Consider the following 23,039-nt stretch of genomic DNA (forward strand, 5'->3'; position numbering starts at 1 on the left):
AATGACAAAATGGCAGGCCTTGGTGAATATTCACATAAACACAGTCAGTTACGTTTTTAGTGATTGTAAACACGCATGTGTAACAGTATAATGGATCCGTGCATCAGGTCTTAAAGTGACCTAATATACCTGCTGCCAAATTATGTCTATATGGCAGTTTTTCCCCATGGTATTGATGTCAAAAATTATTGTATTCACCAGTTCCTCAAGTTAAGAACCAATGCTATAAAATACTGTGTGATCTACAAGGAATATATATTGTATGCCATGTAGCTGAAGTAACAAACAGTGAGTTGTAGTCTAGAGAGAGCACATCTGCTGAACCAAAGCACTGACACTACAAGGAATTACCTAACCTGTCATAACAATTACAGCTGTGTCTCTGCTTACAGGAATGATGGTACAAGGTCTTGTGTAGAAAAACTTAGAACAGGAAACTCACAATTTGTCATAGGATTTGTTCTTTTTACTGTCGTTAATTATAAATACTGAGAATATTTACTGTACATGTGAATATAAAACAGTTGATTGTATCTAGATATGTTCCAACATATTGGCATGTCCCAAAAATGTACAGAGTTATTTCAAAATAATCTCAACCTACAAACCTGAGACACTAGAAATAAATACAGCAAGAACGTTGCCAAAGCGTTGCTACATAGTAGCAATTATGGCTTCAATGTGTGCATTGGAGCCGGTACAACCTTCAAGTCAAGACAAAACCAAGTATACCTTGCACAAAATAAATCTCAGTACAGTGTAGAACCTCATTATACACAATGCAATATCTGCCAATTGTGGCTTATCAATATGCACAAGTACAGTAGCTAGGAAAAATGTTTAACATTTATCATATGATGTCAAAGTCAAATAGAGACATCCAGGTGCTTAAACTTTTCATCATTTCTTGATGCAGTCCTAGTTCCACATATTCCTCAGTCTCGACGGTACTATCATAAGGTGCTACCAGGCAACATATTGGTTATGGTCCAGTTCTGGCCAGTGCATTTTTGGAGGGTCAGCTGATATCCGAACTCATTGTCATTGTTCTCCACGAGTTCAAGGCATCGCTTTGACTTTGTATTCTGGATGGAGCCTCCCTGAAGAAAAGAGAAAGAAAATAGATATATTTCATTACAGACTCCCTCGACTGTGCCCAGGCATGTTCCTGTATAGATGGAGCTGTCAGGGCTTCATCCATCTTCCCCCAAAATTCCCTTTCAATGTTGGTAACCTTTCACATTTCATGATCAGAAAAAAATCACATTTCATGATGTGTGAAAATCTACAGTGTGATCTCATAAGAATACATAACATGTACACATACATCTTTGTATGTTTGGGAAGATGCTGAAATGTAAAATTTGGACAAAGTGACAGCATTTAAAAGGTAAAAGATCTTTATATAATAAATGTATTTCTATAGGCATGTTTTACAATTATTTGGATATTTTTGAGCCCCTAACCTCAGGTTTAAACCAAACCACTTCTCAGCTATACAAAAACAGATACAATTGACAATAAATTTCATTAGAGAATGGAATGTTGCATTTGGTCACAAGACATTCACATTTTACGTACATCAAGCATGTGGGCTGCAAATTTTGACCATTTAAATGAATGCAATGTTTGAGTGGGCTTGAATACTGTGGATATTGATGATTAAATTACAGGCTTTGGTTACACTTTATTTTAAGGTGTCTTAGCTACAGTGTAATTATACATTTAAGTACTGAGTAATATTAATTAACAACATGTACTTACTATAGGGTTAGGATTAGGGTTTGGTGGTAGCACTTTATTTTAGTCCTATTCCCCATTTACATATTATGTACCTCTTACAGTAATAACTAGGTAATAACTAGGTACTAACCCTGAACCTACACCTAAACCTAAACTTAACCCCTTTTGTTACCTTATATTACCCAGTAAGTACACTGTAAGTACATGCAATACGTACTGTAAAATAAAGTGCAACCGGTTTGGTATAGGGTTAGCTACATGCAATTATGCATAATTTAATGTTATTACTACAGTAACAAGGACACTGTAAAATAAAGTGATATAAATACATTAAATAAATTTGATGACATTGTACATATTTGTCATTGATTAAATAAATAAAAAAAAAATCAACCTATTAATTAAATGAATTCAATATTTTATGAACCTAAAAGGATTCATAACATTTGCACATATCTAAACTTTTTAATCTGTTTCAGTTTAGATTCGATTAATATTATACATTATAGATTATGTATATTTTAGTATTAATGTAATCGTACAAAAATGTATGTGCGCTAGAACTGTTACATATGAATAACTATGATTACTAATAGGGTGTGACAAGATCTGAAGATATTAAAATGTGATGAGATTTCTCGTCGAGTAAAAAGCTGTCTCGCAATATCACCATTTTTGAACAAAACCAGCAACCCTTGTGGCGTGGAGGGATTAAAAATGAACAAAAAAATAGAGCTAAAAGATCAAAACTTTATTTTGCCAACGCGTTTCGGCACAAAGGCCTTCGTCAGGGCTAAAAGGTTACACGTGTGTGTAGGTTCCTTTAAGTGCAAACAGAGACAAAATTCAAACTTACAATGCACCAATGAAAAAAACATATAATAATATCCACCAATCGCAATATCGCCATGACAGAGTGTGAGGATGAAACTAGCATAGAATATGCCATCGCTATGTTTACATTACATTGCCTCCACTGTCGTTTTGCTTTTTTTTATAGAAATAAAAAACATTTAATTCAGTTGGATAATGGTCACTTCAACTGTAAACTAAGGCGAGATGACTGACAAGACCATGGCAGAGGATTCATTGCGCAACAGAGCCTAAGCGTCTGATAAATGTCTTACCTTGTAGAATGCATGCTCAGCACCACTGCTCCCTATACACAGAGTATGTGCGATTGCGAATTAGAAAGTGAAAGTAAAACGCGAGCTCCCTGATGTGCGAAAATTAGGCTATGTACAATAGCCTGTCTCCCAATAACAAACCTATCTTAGGCTGGGCTGTGTAGTTGTAACCACCTCTTAGCTCTGGTCTCTGTTTTGGTCACTGTTTGCAGTTTGAATATTGACAGAGTACTTTGCACTTATTACGGTTGCACTTACTGTTTACACTTATTAAGACTTAAAAAAAACCCTGCTATTTATTTTTGTTATTTATGCTGTTTTTATTTCTATGTTCAATGTGTGGAAAGGAGTTCAATTAGGAGGTCACAGACCGCCTCAATCAGAAGTTCTGGAAGCTCGTAATTCATGTACAGTAAGGTCTGATGAGACTCATGTGAAATCATACAGGAGAGAAGCCAGTCAGTTGAGTTTGTGGCAAAACCTTCTACAGTGCTTGTATATTGTTGTTTTTCAATGAATATGATAATTCATACTCAGAAAGTAGAACTGAAAATGACATTCATTACAAGATGATTAGTTAAAACATTTCAAAATACACCTGCAGACTATTTTTCCAGTCATGAATTTTGTCAGAGCATTTCTTAAAAATACTGTGCAAAAAACTTGTCTCATCTCGTTCTCGTGAACCCAATCTCGTGTCTCATCTCGTGAGCTAAGTTTCTCATCACACCCCAACTAATAAGACATGAAAAACATGTTTTGCATTAGTAGGTAATTCAAGCTTAAATTGTATGTATTGTATTTGTCAGGGACATGATTAATTGCATTGATTTTATTATATTATATTTATTTTATAAATATATTTGTAAAATAGATCTATTTTTTTTTCACATAACGCTGATTAGAATTAGAAAATTCTTGTGTTATGGTAATGAGAAATAATAATAATAATAATAATAATAATAATAATAATAATAATTTGGATTTTGTGATGAAATGCAACATAGTCATAATCTTGACAGGTTTTTTGAAACTGGCCCATGGAGAGAATAACATGAGGTTTGGGTCAAACTTTAGAGACATCAGGCACATCAAATTCATATTCATCTTTCATATCCTCTTCTGAAAAGGGCTTGATAGAGTCACAGCTGGTGTATCTGCGAGGGAACAGCAGCGCTGCAGGCTTAGACATGAGAGAGCAGGCTAAGAGCTAAAGGGAAGCATTCGCACTGATCTCAAGCCGGATGGAACTGCAGGACTGAGATAGGGTGGCTGATTTTTTTCGCTGCCAGCATTCATTTTAACCCGCTTTTCACAGAAGAGAACGCCTGTGGCCTTAAGACCCGGGTTTATGAGGTCTCAGTACCACAGACTCCCTCTCGCTCTTTGAGAGGTGCTCAAGGAGTCTGACACCGCTGTGGTCAGGAGGTCTTCAGGTAGAGGCTTACATTCTCTAACAGTCTCCTTAAGAAGGGTTATCTGAAGCCTATAATGTGCTGCCTCTAAGTTTACGAGAACAACAAGAGAAAAAAGCTACAAGCATTACATTTTAACAGGTCAATAGTGTCCATGCTATATTATCCCTGTGTGCATCAAACCAATCTGGTGGGTTTACTGCCAAAAAGGTCTTTTTTTTTTAGTTTCATCTGACCATAGAAACTGGTCGTGTTTGAAGTTCAGTCGTGTCTGACAAATGAATATGCTGGAGTTTGTTTTTGGATGAGAGCAGACGATTTTTCTTGAAACCCTCCCAATCAACATATGGTGATGTAGTTGCTGTTTAATATTTTTCTTTTTTCTTTTTTTAATCTATGCAATTCTCCAGCTGTGATCCTTGGAGAGTCTTTGTCCACTCAAACTCTCCTTCTCACTGTGCATTAGGACGCTATAGACACGTGTCCTCGTCCAGTCAGATTTGTAACATCTTTAATTGATTGAAACTTCTTAATTATTGCCCTGATGGTGGAAATGGGAATTTTCAATGCTTTAGCTATTTTCTTACAGCCACTTTCTATTTTGTGAAGCTCAACAATCTTTTGCTGCACATCAGAACTATATTCTGTGGTTTTACTCATTGTGATGAATGATTAAGTGAATTTGGCCTTTGTGTTTTCTCATATTCATACTCCTGTGAAACAAGAAGTCATGACTGGATAATTTCATGTTCCTAGTCACCCTGGTGTGCTAAAAAATGTAAATATGAATGGGAATATACTTCAGAGATATTTCACTCATAAGAATTTCTAGGGGTGCCAATAATTGTGGACAATGTGTATTAGAAGAAAACATTTATTTCATAATGTGATTTTCCCTCCACATTCATTAGTTATACTTCAATGAAAGGTTATATATATATATATATATATATATATATATATATTTTTTTTTTTTTAAATGTAAGATCAAAAGGATAAACAATGCAGATTCACATGGATGGCAGGACCCAAGGTTTCCCAGCAGAACATTGCCCAAAGCATCACTCTGCCTCCACCGGCTTGCCTTCTTCCTATAGTGCATCCTGGTGCCATGCGTTCCCCAGATAAGCGACACACTCAGCCATCCACGTGATGTAAAAGAAAACTTGATTCATCAGACCAGGCCACCTTCTTCCATTGCTCCGTGGTCCAGTTCTGATGTTATTCACTTCACCTGTCAGTGCTCATAATGGTATGCCTTATCGGTGTATATTAAAATGGACAAATGGAAGTATCAAGCTTAATATGAATATATAACCAGTGTGCTTATTTAGATATTCTGAAAATAAATATGAATAAGCATTGACTATAATGTGGTTGGAGGCCAATTAAACTAGATTTAGTTTGAATAAGATTTAAGCTTGTTGTTTTGGTAAGTTTTAATGTCTATTTTAAATGCTAAATTCAGTGTCCTATTGAAGTATTGAAGTGGTTTTCTTTTCCCCAGTTCTTCCTTTAAAGATAAAAACCGCTGTCTTAATTTTGCTATATTATTATTATGTTTTAAAATACAATGAACACCTGTAAGTCAAAGATAAAACCAGAAGAAAAAAATTGGCGTGCAACTTCAGTGTTGCTCATGATGCTTTCTTCTGATATTACAGTCTTTAAAGTCCCAATGACTTTTGATTAAAAAATTGCAAGACTCATTCATAATTCATAAAACTCAGGTGAAATAAGTATCGTCGCTCACTGTTAGTTTATTGATACTGCTGACAATTGTTGAGCGGCCGAAAGTTTTGAAAGTCATTGATTTAAAAGAATTTTCCTCAACTTTGAGCTTGAATCATCAAACTTTTTGAGGAACTGAGGGTTATTTCATCATTATGGGTTATTTCTGATGGCTATTTCAACATCTGAGGGTTACTTCATTGTTTTTAAAAATTAACCTTGCTCATTTTTTCTTGACAAATGCAATGAGAACAAAAAATGGACTCAATGACATGCAAATAAACTCTCTTAGCCAAAGTGTCCTTTGAAACTAATAAAATAAGAGCATGATTTTTATATCGTTGTTGCTCACTGAAAATACACCCTTGTTTGTTCTCTGGAAAGAGTTCATCACTTCTTCCTAATTTCATTTGCCATAGGCATGTGGCACTTGTATTAGTACACCTGCTAAAGCTACATGAGGCACAAATGTTCCACTCATAATGGTGCATAAGAAGTGTGTTAAAGGTTACAGGTTTCCAAAGTCTTTAAAGTGATTCATTCAAGCATGGGAAATCTAACATGGCGGTGTGCATCCAGCTTTGGGCATAGGGTAAATATGAAGGGTAATGCTAAATCAGCCCATCACTTGAACTGTTGCGCATCACTGGCTGATGTCGACATGAATGATCTCTCACAATCCCAGAGAACCAGGCCTGTTTCCAGACCTACTAATCAATTCGCTGTAAAGAATTGGTCAGTTGGCTGCTATGAGAATGGCCTTGTACTCTTACATCACGTCTCATAAGTCAACCAACTTGGGAAATTTATATTGATCTCGTCTATTTCATGTGTGCACGAGTGTGAGACTGAGATTAGACTGGAGCGATGCCTTCAGCCATAGCTAATGTGAGATACATTCATAAACACAAAAGGCTGTTAGAGAGGCAGCAGAGATATTTCATAATTGGAGAAAGAAGTTACAAATGGCAAGTGATAAGACTAAAAACTAATTAAGGAGAGTAACTGACACACATTTCAATGAGTAACATCATCTGCCCTATTAAAAACTAAAACAATTCTAATAAACAGACAGTCACACTCTACTTTATGCATCGCATGCAAGCTAGTAAAATCGGTATTATTAAAAGTAATCTATCAACTGTTTTATTTCTACTCCCCCTCCTCTTGTTATTAAAGAAAATGGCTTTTTAAAAGTTATATTAAAACTGTAAAACACAGTGACTGTTTTTAAAAGTGTGAACAGCACTAGCCACAAAGTTCAGTTACTGTATATGGACCCCGACAGATAAGACACTAATATTGAAAACTTCAGTTTAATTGCTTAAACTTACATTTTTGAGTAAAATCCAAATTCAGGGCATTTTTTCTACACTAAATTCAATTAATAGTGAAAATGGAATGAAAAACTATTTTAAAGAGAAGAAATGATAGTATTAACTGTGAGTGAATGAAAATAAAAACATTTTACAGTGTATGAAAGTACAATAATATAAAATATTAAAGCTGCAAGCAGCGTTGAATGGGCCCTTGCACCCGCGGAAACCACCAAACTTCCTGTTTCCAGGCGTTAATCACATACATAAGCACTTAGTCAAGTGTTGCATGATTTAACGTGTTTCTAACATGTTTGGTATATCATGGCATATTTAAATGTGTTTCTGAGAGTGAATTACAGTGTGAAGCATGCCATTTTCTGTTGCCAGCAGGTGGCGCTATGACTAACTGAATATTGCCATAGATATCTTCTGGCCAGGACTCTTATCAAACATGTTACAACAACTTCCTGTTTCATGGCGAAACGTCGAAATTTGTCAGGCCGCCACGGACACACCCTTCAGTGAAAAATCAAGATCTTAACATCGTAGAGGCCTTTAGATTAGACTGACCAAATATGATGTTGATCTGATTAAAGCTCTAGGAGGAGTTTGTTAAAGTACAACGTCTGGAAATGGCAAAAACTGCAAAAATTTTGCAGGAAAATTTCTAAATAATTCTTCCTGTTGGGTTTACAGATTTTGCTCCAAGAGACTTTTTTGTAGGTATTGGGCTGATACATGTGTCTGCCTGAATTTTCATACTTTAGGTATACCAGTTTAGTATATGTTTTCATTTTAGCTTAATTTTGAGTCATTTTGTTGACTCAAAATTAAAAGTGCTTTCATCATTTTAATTTTTACTATTGAGGTTTAATTTATGTTTTATTTCAGTTTTAGATTTAGTTCAGATTTATTTTTTATTTATTTCCAGACAGTAATTTTAGTGCTTCAGCTTAAACTTATTTCAGTTAGCCACCAATGCAACATTTCTAATTTTCATTTAATATTTATATTTTATTTTATTTCAGCTTTATTTCAATTAACAAAATGTTTTTAACTGTTTTAGCATTAATAACCCTGCTTCTTATCTCTGTATACTGCATGCAAAGGCAGCGTTTTTCAGTTTTTGGACATTGCAATGAATTGCTTTAGATTTCAATAAAATACTGACAATAATGTGTTATATTGTTTTATTGTCATAAGCCTGATTCACTGGCCTACAGTCCGCCGCAATCCAGTCATCAAGTTTGATTATCAATCTCTCAGCAGTATACATGATATTGTATTCCATCTGTGCCACTGTTTTAATTACTGGTGTATTTACACAGGCAGATCTTTGACAATTGTGACACGCCTCACTGTTTTTTAGCATCTCACGCCATGAGTCTTGCATTTTTAAATATTTATGTACATGACAGGGGGGATGATTCATTTGCATTAAAAACTTTTTTTTTTTTTTTTTTATAATTAATCACAAAACTGACACATGAAAGTGCCCTAGTTCCAAGAGAAATTACATTTAGTTGTGAAAATAGCATCTGTCATTATAAAATATGAAAGCATTTTGTCTCTGGATCTCTGAAGAGCCCTTTAGCTTGATGTGCCACTTATTTTGTTTGGGAGAGTTTGAAAACACAACTCTTATGACTATTACCTTATCCAGCAACCAAAGAGCAAATCAGACCTGTATACCATTACCCTCATGGCTTATTTACATTATATGAATGTGTGAACTGCCGTGAAATCACAGGATTTAGGGGAATAATAGAGTTGATAATGCATTTGAGCTTTACACTTGAAAGGAGATGAGGAATGTATGACTCCATCTGACCGTCGTGGCTCTAATTAGAGGTTTTGAAATGATTAAATGTCCAAATACCCATCCACAAAGACTTTTTCAAATAAATATTTAATTTTAACTTCTCTGTAGCTTCTTTACAGACTTCTCTCTCTATACTCAGCATGTCAAAATACTGTATAGAGGTGCCCCTTATTTTTTTAATTAATTTATTTTTATTATTATTATTTTTAGTGATGCAGGTTTGCTTTTATTTAAGAAATCTTTGCCTTTATTACACTGATGCAAAGGACATCAAAAATGAGTTTTTATTTGAATTCAGCAATATTAATTTGTTTGCAGTGGTTCATATTCTAATCTCTGTTGTCTTCTCAAGGAGCTCTGCTCTACTGAAGTGTTAACATTTAACATTTTCTTTTTTTAGCTGGATGACTAAAACATGAACCTTATCAACATCAGCTTTCATCATGGCTGTCACTCTTACACTTCACAAACAAGCACTGCACTGTCCCTGACAAAACATGACATCTCAGTGGAGCAGAAACAACAGCTTAAAACAGCAATGTTAAAACTGTAATGTTGGTTTGTTAAAAAAGAAACTGATATCCCAAAGTGCCACCCTACTTTTTCAGATACATACAGCTAACCATTTGTAATCGATCTTACAACAGTGTTTCCTTAACCAAGGGCGGGATCTCTATCTGTGTTCATCAATAATAACAAATAGTCCACACAAGATGCAGTCAGCAGATGCACAAGTATCTTGGGTGAGGCCCATGTGCATTTAATACAGATGTTTACTGTACATAGAAATTTATGGAGGAAATAAGCCAAATATCCTGCTCAATTTTTCTTAATTTAAAGGGGTCATGAACTGTGTTGTTTTATTGTTTTATAATGTTTCCTGGGGTGCACTTATAATGTTAGTGCGATTTTTACATAAAAAATTGTCATAATTTAGAAATAAAAGGCGTTTTTCCTACCCTGATTTTAGGCCTCTGATTTGAACGCTCTGTTTTAAGGGGCGTGTCTGCTGTGAGACTTCAGTGTAAACGCCCACTGCTCTGATTGGCTGACATCTTTCCATATGAAATAGCTAAGTATTACTCTCTTGAAAACTTTTAGCACGTTGTTACTATTACAGCTATCAAGGTTAAGTAATCCTGAAAAATGTTGATTATAGCTTTACATTTAGATCTATGGCATTATATTTAGATTGTGGCATGAAAGGTTGCAGTGATGAACATTGTAGTCGATTACAGACATGTTGTTGAGCGCATGAAAGCAGTGATCCCGTTATATCAACTCAATTTTTGCACACTAATGAATGCTTTTATCATAACAGTGCAAACACGATGTAAAGAAGAAATTCGTTGAATAAAACGAGAGTTTTGGCAAGAGTCCAGAACTCGGTCACTGATAAACTTGCGCTGTTTGATTGACAGCTCCAGTGATTGTAAAGGGAGCGTTCTTTGATTGCTTTCTATATATAATTTAATCACCGTTTAAATAACAGATTATTTTCATCCTTCTAAGAGAAACAACAAGTTGACTGTTAACACATATAATTTGTTTGGCCTGTCACTCATTCATCTGTCCTAAGGTCAGTTATAAGCAGGTTGTTGTGAGTGACTAATTTCCTGATGATATCAAAATTGAATACAGTTTTTTAAGTGTGTAACACCTCAGGAGTGAGAACATGTTGTGAGAAGGCAGACTGTGCAGCAGGGTTGTATTACCTGAGTAAAATGCCAGTGAAGCTTCATGCGTTTAGCCACAGCGTAGCTGCACTCAATGAGCCGTGGCCGGCTGTTCACATCCACCAGGCACTTGTTGTCATCATCGTCAATGGTGGGGCTCAAGATGCCCACGAATAACTGCTGAGTGCTGGTGTAGTATACATTCTGCAATGACACAGCACGCTCATGAATAAAACCAGGCTACAGAGTACGTTTGTGAAAGAGCACGTCTTGCAGCAAATAGTCACTTTACATTTATAAGCTACTGTGGAAGATTACAAGTACAGGCAGTTGAACCTTTCAGTAAAATAAACATCAATATCTCATGTCACGAGACACGATCTCCATGCAGCAGACCATGAAAATACACAAGCTAAAGGTGTGATTTCAAATCAACCGAAGACAGTGGGCACATTTTATTGCTTTTAAACTTATTTATGAAGCATTCTGATGCTGCGCACTTTGAAAATTAAGGGGAAAAGGCACATAAATAATAGAGAACATAAAGAATGACTCATTCATGCAACTCATTTATGTAAAGTGTAATATTTATAATAATAATAATATTTAGACATTTTCTCACTTCACATACAAAGCATTTATTTGGCATGTTAACTGTTTGATGTTTCACATCTTGGAAGCTCTAAATACGGTTCATTAATCATTGAATAAGGTTTGGGAATATGCTAACAAACTTCATCCACTGTTTGAGTGCCAGGGTGGTTTGCCATACTAGTATACCTCTGTTTGTTGACTAAATAATGCATTATTAATGGTATACAAGTGAGAGCTAGCATTTTGTATTAGACAGACTCGAACAGAACCTCAGTGCATTAACACTTTAGAACAGATGATCACATTTAGCCTCTACTAATGCCTAAACTTTTGCAGAGAAAACACACACGTTTATTAGTGTGGCTTTGAAGGGGTCATGTCATTTAAATACTTAAATATCAGTGTATTTTGTCCCATGTGGTGCAGTTGTATGTGGAAAAAAAAAAAAAAAAAAAAAAAAAAATCATAATGTAATTTTTATGACCATCTTCCAATATCTGTCTGGCCCTTAGAATTGAAAAGGTTATTTTTTGCAACCCAGGATCACTGGAAATACGTGATGCAAAAAACATCCTATACATAAAATTCACTGCAGTTTCCAGCTGAAATGAACAATAGAGGCAGTAAAAAGCCGACAACTTTTTATTGATAAACACTTATTTTTGAGTAATTAGTAAGCCTTGCACAATACAATATTATGACATGTTTACCATACTTCATGACATGCCCGGTTCCAGAATCAAATCACTGAGGATGCTTCTGAAATCACTGAGGATGCTCTAGTAAAGTGCAGATGTAGTCTAAGCAACGGCTCCACCATAGCAGATTAGCAAGATTATTTACAAGTCATAAATTTCTAAAATATTTCGCTATGAATATTTTCTATTAATCGATTAGTCTGCCGTTACATTGCTTTAATGTGTTACTAATTTAACATGTCATATTTCTCGTGTAGAGTAAATCCAGCATTTATATGAAACTTTGCAGCATGCAATTGACCGTCGGTCCTCTTAGCAGCATGAAAAACAATAGTTACTTTCTAATTACTTGTGAAATTTGCTAGCAATTTTCTGAGTGAAAACTGTTTTAAAGTCTATTTTTTTAATGCAGATCATGCGGAAACATCCACACGAGATTCATACAAAGCTAACAATTCACAAAAAAAGTAAAAAAAAAAAAGTTAAGAATTGCCATTTTTTTCTCCATTGCAGATGCGAGTTTATTAAACAGCCCAGTGTCATGGAAAAAGGTGCACGTGGGTACATTTTTTGCAAAATTATATCGCATTGCTTGTAGCATGTTTCACAGCACTTTCAAAGTGAAATTGTCAGTGACCGGTGCTTCAGTTTTCTCTGAAACAGTTAAACATGACTGCGGCAGTTTTTTTGTATGTATCACAGCAGTTCAAAAGTGAAATAGCACTAAATGGTTAACGCTCTATTGCAATTGAAATGAAAATATCTCCTACACTAAATATAACACCAGTGTTAACAAAAGCTGAGATAAAAACACATTTGCAGAAGTAACCATGCCGTTTTAGCCTTCTTCTACGAAGCTTTGAGCTCTTTTGTGGAGTGATGTTACTCGTGTTGGACTCGTACCTGAGCACTCTGCATCACAAGTGCAATGCTGTACCAGGTGCGCTACCGAGCAAGTTTACTACATCAGAAAAGCCATACATATAGAGCTGGTTATGTGATGAAAACATAAAAGTTCAAATCATTTGTAGTTAGTACAAATCATGAACCAGGCCTGGTTCTACAGGGGTGCTAGAGGGTGCTAAGCACCCTCAAACGCAAGCAAGAGCTCCCTCGGTTGATACTGTAATATATTGGCGAAACAGAATTGGCAAACGCTCCAGTGCATATTTGTGTATGCGCTCTGAAGAACGTCAAATGTATCTATTTACAACATGTTTTTGCAGTGGTGAGCAATGTAGCCAATCACAGACATAGTTGTTGATCTCTTGAACGCAATGGCCAATAAGAGGTGTTTCAGTTAGTCAGAATCCACTCACGGCTCAAAAGTTTTTATTCAGTGCTGAGTTATGCAGGCTCGCGAAACCTCTCATTATCAAACAAAGTGTAGACAAGATGTAATTAAGTGATTTATTGTGATATAAACTCACAATTGCGAGTTATAAAGTCAGAATTGCGAATTATAAAGTCAGAATTGCGAGTTGTAAAGTCAGAATTGTGAGAAAAAAAGTCAAAATTGCCAGATATAAACTCACAATTTTGAGAAAAAACGACTATATCTTGCAATTCTGACTTTATATCACGAAACTTCTGACTATATAACTTGCAATTGTGAGTTTATATCACGCAATTGTACAAATAAATACAAAATTGCCACCACGTACAATAGTTACGTTTTCCTGTGAGATCGGTTTGGTTCTATCCCTCACTATCAGTCTCTTTACAAGACCTGCATTACCTGGACAGGATCGCAAAATAATCCAGGCTGAAATGTGGCACACAAACTGTTATGATCAGACTGAAATTATCAAGGAGTGTTAAAAATAAACTTAAGCCTTTCCTCAAGTTGGGATTCTTCAGACGGATATCAAGAGCAGTAGAAGCTAATGAACAAACGGACAAATAAATGAACTAATCAGATGGTTGCAGGATTTGACCTGACAGGAAATGACTATTGTGTCACGGAGGCTGTGCCAAATCTGTCCAAGATTCAAAAGGAAGGACTGCTAATTGTGTTGTTGATGTAATTTCCTGTTATGGGAGGGGTGTCAATGTGTGAGCCAGAAACACCAGTGGCATCTGTCTGAAGAATTACCCGCAGTCACTCCAGATGGCCTGCAGGAACTCACCCCTTCAATGACATGTATGACGAAGAGACTTGAAAGGCGTTAGCGTGTGTAGTGCATGTTTCTGTGTGTGACTGAACGTGTGTAGAGAGAAGGTGAGCAGAAGGAGAGCAGCCGAGGGGCTAAAGAACATCTGGCAGACATGTCAGGCTAGTCTCTTCAGAGCCACTTTGGCCGAGGCAAATCACTGTTTAAGTCACAAACCTAACATTGCTTGCTGCCTCATGCATAAAAAAAGAGTTCACCCATGAATGAATTCTTCAAATGTGTCATTCTAATGGAAGCTCTGAAGCAAAAACGGAGTAGAAAAGTGTGGAGCGCTCCATTTGTTGCTCTTGAGTTTGAGCAGCGGATTGTAAGGCAGGTGCGTTTTTCTCCTGAAGGATTTTCACTTGTTTAAAGTTCAGAGAGTCCTCTGGCCATCTTTGATTTCGAAAGATAATATTACCAATGTGTTGTAATGTAAAACTCTTTCTTTTGACGAAATTTGGGTTGAGAACAGTACTTTAGGCTTTTAGACTACAGTCCCAGGTTGGTACTAAGCATTTTTAAAATTCACTGATTTAAAATATAAAATTTATAAAGGGGAAAAGGGGGGCCTGTGAAGTCAATGTGAAATCAAAATGAACCTTTTTACTTTTGGTAAACATTCCTGGAATTATTTTGCACCCACAAACATTATCTCCTTGCAAGAGACCCATTCCTAAAACACAGTTAATGGCAGCTACATATCAGTGGTTCTCAACCTTTTTGACTGCAAGAGTTATAGAATACAATCCAGTGTACAAAACAATCGTTGCAAAATGGCAGCAGCTCCGTTTGAAACAGAGGGTGAGTCTGCGATACCGGATGACATAATTAAATAACAGTACACAAAATATTGATTTGAGTTTTAATATTTTATTAGCTCACCAAATGCAAAACTTCCATGAGGAAAAAACGTTCCTAGCAAGCATAAAACGCCGACTTCAGTTACCCGGATGAGTCTGTGTTATCAGTTTTTTACCGGTTGTTAACTGGGAATAACATACCGCTGGATGGCGTGATTGATCAATCAGGATTAAGTACTCCACAGAGCTGTGTAATAATGGAAAATAATGTTAACCAATTGCCACTTATCTGTTTAGGAGCCATTTTCAGCCACCGTTTTATGTACTAGAGCCTTTGTACTGCCAAAAAAAAGTTTCTATTTTATTTAGCGTATTATAATGATCAATGAAGAAAAAGACCTGTACAGACAGGTAAATCTGAAAGTCAAACACCAAATTACACCGTATCATGAAGACTAATGAAGAGCACAGCCGTTTATGTAAAATTCCTGCCCTGATCTACAACATTCTGGGAAAAACGAGGACAGCAAGTCATTGCAATTTCGTAGCAATTATCCTGCTGGTTGGACCTGCTAATAGAACATCACCGCAAAAGGAAACTATGCTGACCACCTCATGTCTTGAGGAGTCATATTCACAATCCACCATGCAAGTAGATGTATTATTATGGTAAAAATCATAATTAGTAACTCTTTTCTTTGGTAATGGCAAATAAACAGAATTTACATTCAATATATTTCATACTTATTTTATGTGGTATTTTGCTGTTTGTTCCAGTTATAATCAGAAAAACTGTTGCAGAAAGTTTCACACGACAGATCTGGAGTCTTGTGGTCTTGGTCTTAAGACGTCTCATGATCTCATGAGACCTCGACAGGAGATGGAGAACCCAGGAGCGGGAGTTTATTGGAAAACTGGATTACAAATGAGGTAAGTATAGCAAGGTAAGTTTGCAGGTAGGTGAACAAGCAGTCAGAACAGTCTTTGAAAACAAACAGGAACATAGGCTTCCAACTATTCACAGATATCTCAGGAAAATATGAGCAAGTAAAAATTCTCAGGATAAAAAAAAAAAAAAAAAAAAAAAGTCACAGGATAACTTCTTCAACAGGAATTGATATAACAAAGGATAAAGAGGATGTGCCAAACAAAACCAGGCTTCAGGTAGGCAGGCAGTCCAAGTAATAATGAAAAGCCTTTGCCAGTCACTTATCTTACAGGAAACATGAAGCATCCAAGAAAACAATGCACAGGCAAGTCCTTCAGGGTGATCAATGACAAGAAGGTGAGTCTGAGGAACCTCAAACAAGACCAGACAGAGGCTGTGTCTGAAATTCTAAAAATGCTGCCTTCAGAGGACACATTCCAAGGTAGGAAGGCATCAAGGCATGTCCAAATCCAATATTAGCTTCACTTCCTGTCTCCTGAGATACCTTCATCTGATCGACTTTTGAAGGCAGCATAGATGTAACCTTCACTGCCTTTGATATCCCACAATCCTGTGCGTTCCATTCTGTGCAGTTGAGCTAAAATGGCGTCTGAAAGTTGCGGTTGGTGGTCAGTTTGTTTGTAAATGTATGTTTTTGACACTTTTAATGTCATTTCTAGGGAGAAATTACTGTTGTAGTAATTAAATATTTGCTTAGTTCTCACCAAAGCTCGCTTTATTTTGCTGTAGATCATTAAACTGTTACACTGCCTCAGAAGTCTCTGTGAAATCAGTTTTGTGAGGTACCTTCGTGCAACTAATATACTGACCATTACATGCAACTAACCCTAACACACTCTAATCCTAACCCTATAGTAAGTACATGTACTTATTTATTATCAGTGTCGGGGGTAATGCATTACAAATAATCAGATTACTTTTTTTAAGTAACTAGTAAAGTAAAAATTACTTTTTTCAAGTAACTTGTGAATGTGAGCATACATTTATTCATTTACTTCATCTCCTGCGTCCTATTCTTCTGTATTCCTGAATGGCAGCACAGCTGAAAGGCTTGTTTGTTTGAGCTGCGCTCTCTACTGTACAGGAGTAAATATGCATTTCCTTCAGCCTGAGGCTTATTCATTTCACTTTTGGTGTGAAAGGGCTTTAACATTTGCCAAAAATAGAACTTTTTTGTTGTTATTAAAAAACAAACAAGCAAGCCCAGCCCAGGTGAGAAAAAGTAACACAAAAGTAATGTAACGCATTACTTTCCATAAAAAATAGTTACTTTTTTAGGGAGTAACGCAATATTGTAATGCATTACTTTTAAAAGTAACTTTTCCCAACACTGATTATTATATTCCTAAATGTATAATTGCAGTGTAACACAGACACCTTAAAGTGTAACCACAAGTTGCACTAGCTGTCACCTAGCACTGCTGTTTCACAAATCTTTTCTGAACAGTGTGCTATTCTCAGAACAGAGGGAGCGATGGGTTTGAACTAATGCTCTGTCTTGCCATATTATACATGTTCAGTAGTGTGTTCATGTGTGCATAGGTTTGAGACGTTTGCCAAGAACTCCCTGTTTTTGCATGGATTCCATTGTCATAAAACCCATCCCTGCTGTTCTGAAGAAGAAGAAGAAGAAGAAGAAGAAGAAGAAGAAGAAGAAGAAGAAGAAGAAGAAGAAAACAAGTCTGCCTGCTCAGACTTTTGCTCATACATCAGATGTTAGGAAGTAAATTTACACTGTATATACAGTATCTCACAGAAGTGAGTACACCCCTCACATTTTTGTGGGGTGTACTCACTTTTGTGGCCAGTGGTTTAGACATTAATGGCTGTGTGTTGAGTTATTTTGAGGGGACAGCAAATTTACACTGTTATACAAGCTGTACACTCACTACTTTACATTGTAGCAAAGTGTCATTTCTTCAGTGTTGTCACATGAAAAGATATAATAAAATATTTACAAAAATGTGAATGGTGTACTCACTTCTGTGAGATACTGTATATACATATACACACACACACACACACACACACACACACACACACACACACACACACACACATATGAAGAGCTTATAAAATGTGTAAAGTGGTCAAAACATGACCAGGAATTTCTCTGGTACACACAAATGACGATCTGCTGCAAGGAGACAGCGAATACACAGTTCATATACAGTTAACATCACCGCCATGCATTAACAAAATATTCTGTATCACAGCATCACTCAAACATTAATAAACACCACTGTTATATTTTCATATTTTGCTGTGATGTTTGGGCAGCCTGCGACTACCTCCAGAGTCTCAAAAATATTGGCAGAAAGCTCTGGAAAATCAAACAGCCACCCCTGCACAAAAACACTTATGACTATCATCCCAGCCCACTCTTTCTGCAGCTCTATTGTGTCTGACTGTGTATTGTGTGTTTCTCATATAAAGGCAGTGTGCAGTTTCACTTGTTTTAATACTCATAGCACAGACAACATAAAACAATAACCACACAGAGGAACTTTTTTTTTTTTTTTTTTTTTTAGCTGAAGTTGCTCCATTATAGCTCAAGAGACTTAATGGAGTTCTCAGTTATTCCTCATTTCATTTCAAGTGTTTCTAAAACCCTGAGAAGCAGGGGACTCTCCATTAAATCTCTAATTTTAATTTCAATCATGACAACTCTCAAAATAGTTTTAGAATGTTAACCAATATGGCAGTGTTAATGTATTTGATCTTGGCGGACAAAGTCTGCTCCTGCTGTTGATTATTGCTGCTGCTGCAGAAAAAGTATGGACTTGTTACTGCTAATAGATAAACAGACACACTGCTGTGAGCATGTAAGATATGCTGCTGCTGCTGCATAAATAGACATTCATAAACCTTATAGCAGACCTAGGCAGGTGGAGCTGGGGAGGTGGAGGGTCTTAGAGGAACTCTTATAGCACTGTAGGACCAGCTTACAGCAAAAACTGAACCAGACTATTTAAAAGTTGAGCAAGAAATCTCATTGGCTGCATAATCAGAGACTATCAGCTTGTGCAATGTAGTAAATGATGTGATTGTTAGCAGATTGCATCTAAAGAACCTATCAGCCTGTGCCATCTAGAGTTTCATGACTTATAGGCCATGTTCACACAGCATCAGAATACAGTTGTCAGGCCTGTATTTGAGTCCTTAATATGGTTACGTTTACACACAGTTTGGTTATTTACGGGAGTTAAATTTTCAGGCTGTGTGAACAGAACCGAAATGGACAACTAGTTATCTGTCACGTCATACAGTGCGAGAGAGCCGTTTAACGCTGTAAAAACGTATGTCTACTGTGTGTTGCAGGTTTTCAAGTGTGGTTTTGCTTTTGGCAACTTACAGCAACAGAGCTTTGGATATTACGGCGCGAATACGGGCTTGACTGCCGTTGCACGTTCACGCAGACAGTATTCGAGATGCTACTTTAAGTTGCTGTGTGAACGGGACATTTTGACACTCACAGATGTAAGTAAACGTGGTTGTCAACCCCAAAAACTGACAGTGTGAACGGAGCCATATTTCTTCATTCAATTCAGATACTAAACAGATCTCATTTATGATTTTTCTTTTCTAAGTACACACACACAAAATTAGATCACTATTTTTGTGATCACCCTAGTGAAGGAAAAACTATTCCAAAATGTATTTATTTCATATTAAGAATACCACAAATCCATTAACATATTTACTAACATATCGCTTGAGACTTACTGATATAAAATTATAATTAAACTTTATTTGGAGTATTTCTTTATTGCACAATGCACATTTCTTAATATTATGCATGAAAAGTGTTTTAATATCACTATTAATAAGGACTGAATGATCTTTGTATGATATCAGTCTTTAAATGCAAGACATTTAAAGTGTACCTGAAGTATTCTTGCAATAGTTCCACTTCAGCACAATCAAATATACTTCAGTCTATGTTTAGTTGGACCTCAGCACTATTTCCACACAATTAAAGTGCATTAAGTACAAAATTAGTAGTTCCAATTTAACAGACTTTAAGTATACCAGTTTAATATACCAAAGGTACAATTGCATGGTATTTTTATTAAGAACATAATTATGTAAGTAGTATACTTAGTATAAAATAAATGCATTTCAAATGCATTTTGGTATATTCATTTTTTACTAGGGCAGACATTCGTAACTGTGCATCTAGATTAACTAGATTATTTTCCCTCTCCATTTCAACAGGATACAAAATTAATAAATAATGAACAAACTGAAAAAAAAAAAAAAAAAAAAAATGCAAACAAAACATTTCTGTTTCTATCTAGTAAGCTGTTGAAAACTCACCTGTTCTAAACTACATCTGTTGAAAATTCACCATTGATTTGTGGGCCTCATCAGCATTGAAAAACTAATTTCTCACCTGTGGATTTTTTATAATGTTACTGCACCCAAATCTATTTTATCTGTTTCATTTGTGCATGCTTCCGTAACCTCGTTCGGCCCCTTCTCTGCTGGGCTCAGGTTTCTGAGAGGCATCATCAGCTCTAGTGCTGCTCTCTGACTCTCTCTGAAGATATGAGTGCACTATAGGTCCCTCCATGTCACATCTGAAACCTTTCAGTTTTCTTTCTTCCTAAATATATCATCATCAAACTTTCTGTTATTAATTTGACCATAATATTTAGTTCACTCTTGGTCTTCAAAGTTACTTGGTCAAAATCACTGTCTCCTGAAAGAAGCTACAATATAGGGGATTTGCAGGGCATTTTTGAAACCAGTCGGCCATGTCATGATAACCTGTACTCTATTGAACGAATTAAAGAACACCTTCCTCTGCCTTTTACAAAGAGCTATTTCACAAATGTGTAACACATCTGTGATACATTTTGTGCACCAGTGCCAAAAACTGATTTTCGTTTTTTCTTCAAGGAACTCTTCAAAAAACTTGAATTTTGAAGTCGTGGTTCAGTATGGGTTCGGTACAGCAGGGGGAAGAAAACTAAACAAAAAATTGCTTCTTTTTTCTTAAACTGGTTTATTGAAAAATTGTGTCTCTCTCTTTAAATAAATTCAATTATAATTACTATTTTCTTAAGGATAAAAAAAATACTATCTCAGTTAATGCTGTAAACTATATACAGGGAGCTCTTTCTTGCACATTACTATAATATTAAAGGTTACAATTAACAACAGAGCCCAAACTATTAAATTCAGTTGCTATTGATTTTTCGATATAACAATCAACAACATCATATGCATAGTGCATATATTTAGTGAAATGTTCCCTCTAGAGTTCATTTCTCCAGTGAACTAACATGCTGTGGACACTAAATGACTTGCCTGAGGTAAATGTAATGCTACGTGAGTTATTATTCTCAAGCTGTTTTATTGGTGTCTTTCTGCAGTTGAAACACTGGTTGAGAGATTACACATAAACATATATATGCTTAGATCATCTATTATTTTTCTTCTGCGCTTTTTCCTGTTGTGGTGGTTAGCAAACAGTGTTGCATTACCGCTCACGCCCCCTTCTGGATTGGAGTGTGGATCGCCTGTGACTGACTGTATTCGTTGTCTGACTGTATTCATGACTATATCATTCGGGACGAATATTTGTACTGTTACACCGTTATACTATATAGCAAATCTTAACTTTGTGTCATTGTGCAATGCAAATTATATTATCGACCAGCTCTACAATAATGCATTAACATCATGATTTTCTGTAAAGCCACTTTGAAACAATGTGTAATGTTTATGTAAATAAATAAAATCATGGCAGACAAGTAGATAATTTAAAAGACATCAGAAAAAGTGACTTTACACGCAATATTTTGTCAATAGTGATTCATGTACAGATCAGGGGTCATAATTAATGGTGTACATTTTTATCATGACTTATTTAGTTTTGTAAGTAACCACACTTAGGGCTTTACTAAACAGGGCAAATTAGGGTGAGACCGCAATCCCATGAAAGCGCTGGTGGGAGTGGAAAGTTCTGTGGGTGATCTACTGAAAATTAAAGATCAGACACAGCCATGTCAAGCCCAAAGTGTGTAAAGACATGCTTTTCTCAGCGTTAAACAATGGTGCGAATACCAGTAAATTGACTACCGCAAACCTTAGTAAATCTCATCCCATAAATTTTGCGTTTGAAAGGGAAACTCCTACAAATACATATGCAGTAAGGTCAGCTGCAAAAGTAACCTTTTCATGCTAATTTTTCACTGCACGTCTTTAGTAAATCCTGACAACAAAAGAGGCTGTTAGTAAATCTAGTCCTAAATGTATTAAACTGGCAGCCCTAATAAAATACCCACAGAGAAGAAAACCAATGTCATAGCCACTCCACTGATGCATGTGAACAGAGCGAGAAAGGCCACTCACCTGAGGTGTCATCCCGTGACAGAGGTAAAGGATGGGAATGTTGTCAGTGTCTGGCCCTTGGTCGAGACACAAGTCAGTCTTCAAAGAGTTTCTCAGCTAAGAGAAAAATGATACTGACGGTTAAATACACAATCAAGAGCATGTCATTATTTTTTTGTTGTTGTTGTCATCCCTCTCTCTCTATGTCTTTTTCTCATACAGCAGGTAAAACTCAAGGCTCTTTCTCACTTGCATCGTAATTCTCCTCCTAATTACAGGTTGTAATTATAAAATTCATTTTCATAAGTGTATGCACACTCATGAATCATCTAAATTATATTCCAGCCGAAGTCCTTGGCGAAGTAAAAGAGGTGTACTGTCACGCCTTCCACAAATAACTCGAACTCGCTGCGCTTCTGTTTACCTGATTTTACCTCCAGAGTATAAAGAGCCTATTAGTAAAATCATTTCACGCAGAGCCTCAAAAACAATTTTTCTCCATAGGCTTCAAAGTGTATTGTAACTGCTACGTCTAATGAAAATAATGTTTAAACACATGGCTGTATCAGTGACAACGGAATTCCTGGCGGAGGACTTCAGTGGATCCTATCTCTGTTTTGGCATTTTCCGTTGGATTCAGCTGAATACTGCTGTGCCTTTTATCACT

General features: G+C 36.1%; 1 protein-coding gene across 1 annotated transcript in view; it reads right to left on the reverse strand.

The window, feature by feature from the left end:
* Window positions 1–444: 444 nt before the first annotated feature.
* Window positions 445–23,039, reverse strand: part of galnt18b (UDP-N-acetyl-alpha-D-galactosamine:polypeptide N-acetylgalactosaminyltransferase 18b) — a 122,930-nt gene continuing 100,335 nt past the window's right edge. The window contains exons 9-11 of the mRNA XM_051900638.1: window positions 22,394–22,489; window positions 10,873–11,037; window positions 445–1,100 (exon numbers count right to left, since the gene is read on the reverse strand). Of these exons, the coding sequence (XP_051756598.1) occupies window positions 954–1,100; window positions 10,873–11,037; window positions 22,394–22,489 (408 nt within the window). The 3' untranslated portion in view covers window positions 445–953. The remainder of the gene's footprint in view (window positions 1,101–10,872; window positions 11,038–22,393; window positions 22,490–23,039) is intronic.

Source organism: Ctenopharyngodon idella, chromosome 7 (genome assembly GCF_019924925.1).
Source record: "Ctenopharyngodon idella isolate HZGC_01 chromosome 7, HZGC01, whole genome shotgun sequence".
NCBI classification, from domain to species: Eukaryota; Metazoa; Chordata; class Actinopteri; order Cypriniformes; family Xenocyprididae; genus Ctenopharyngodon; species Ctenopharyngodon idella.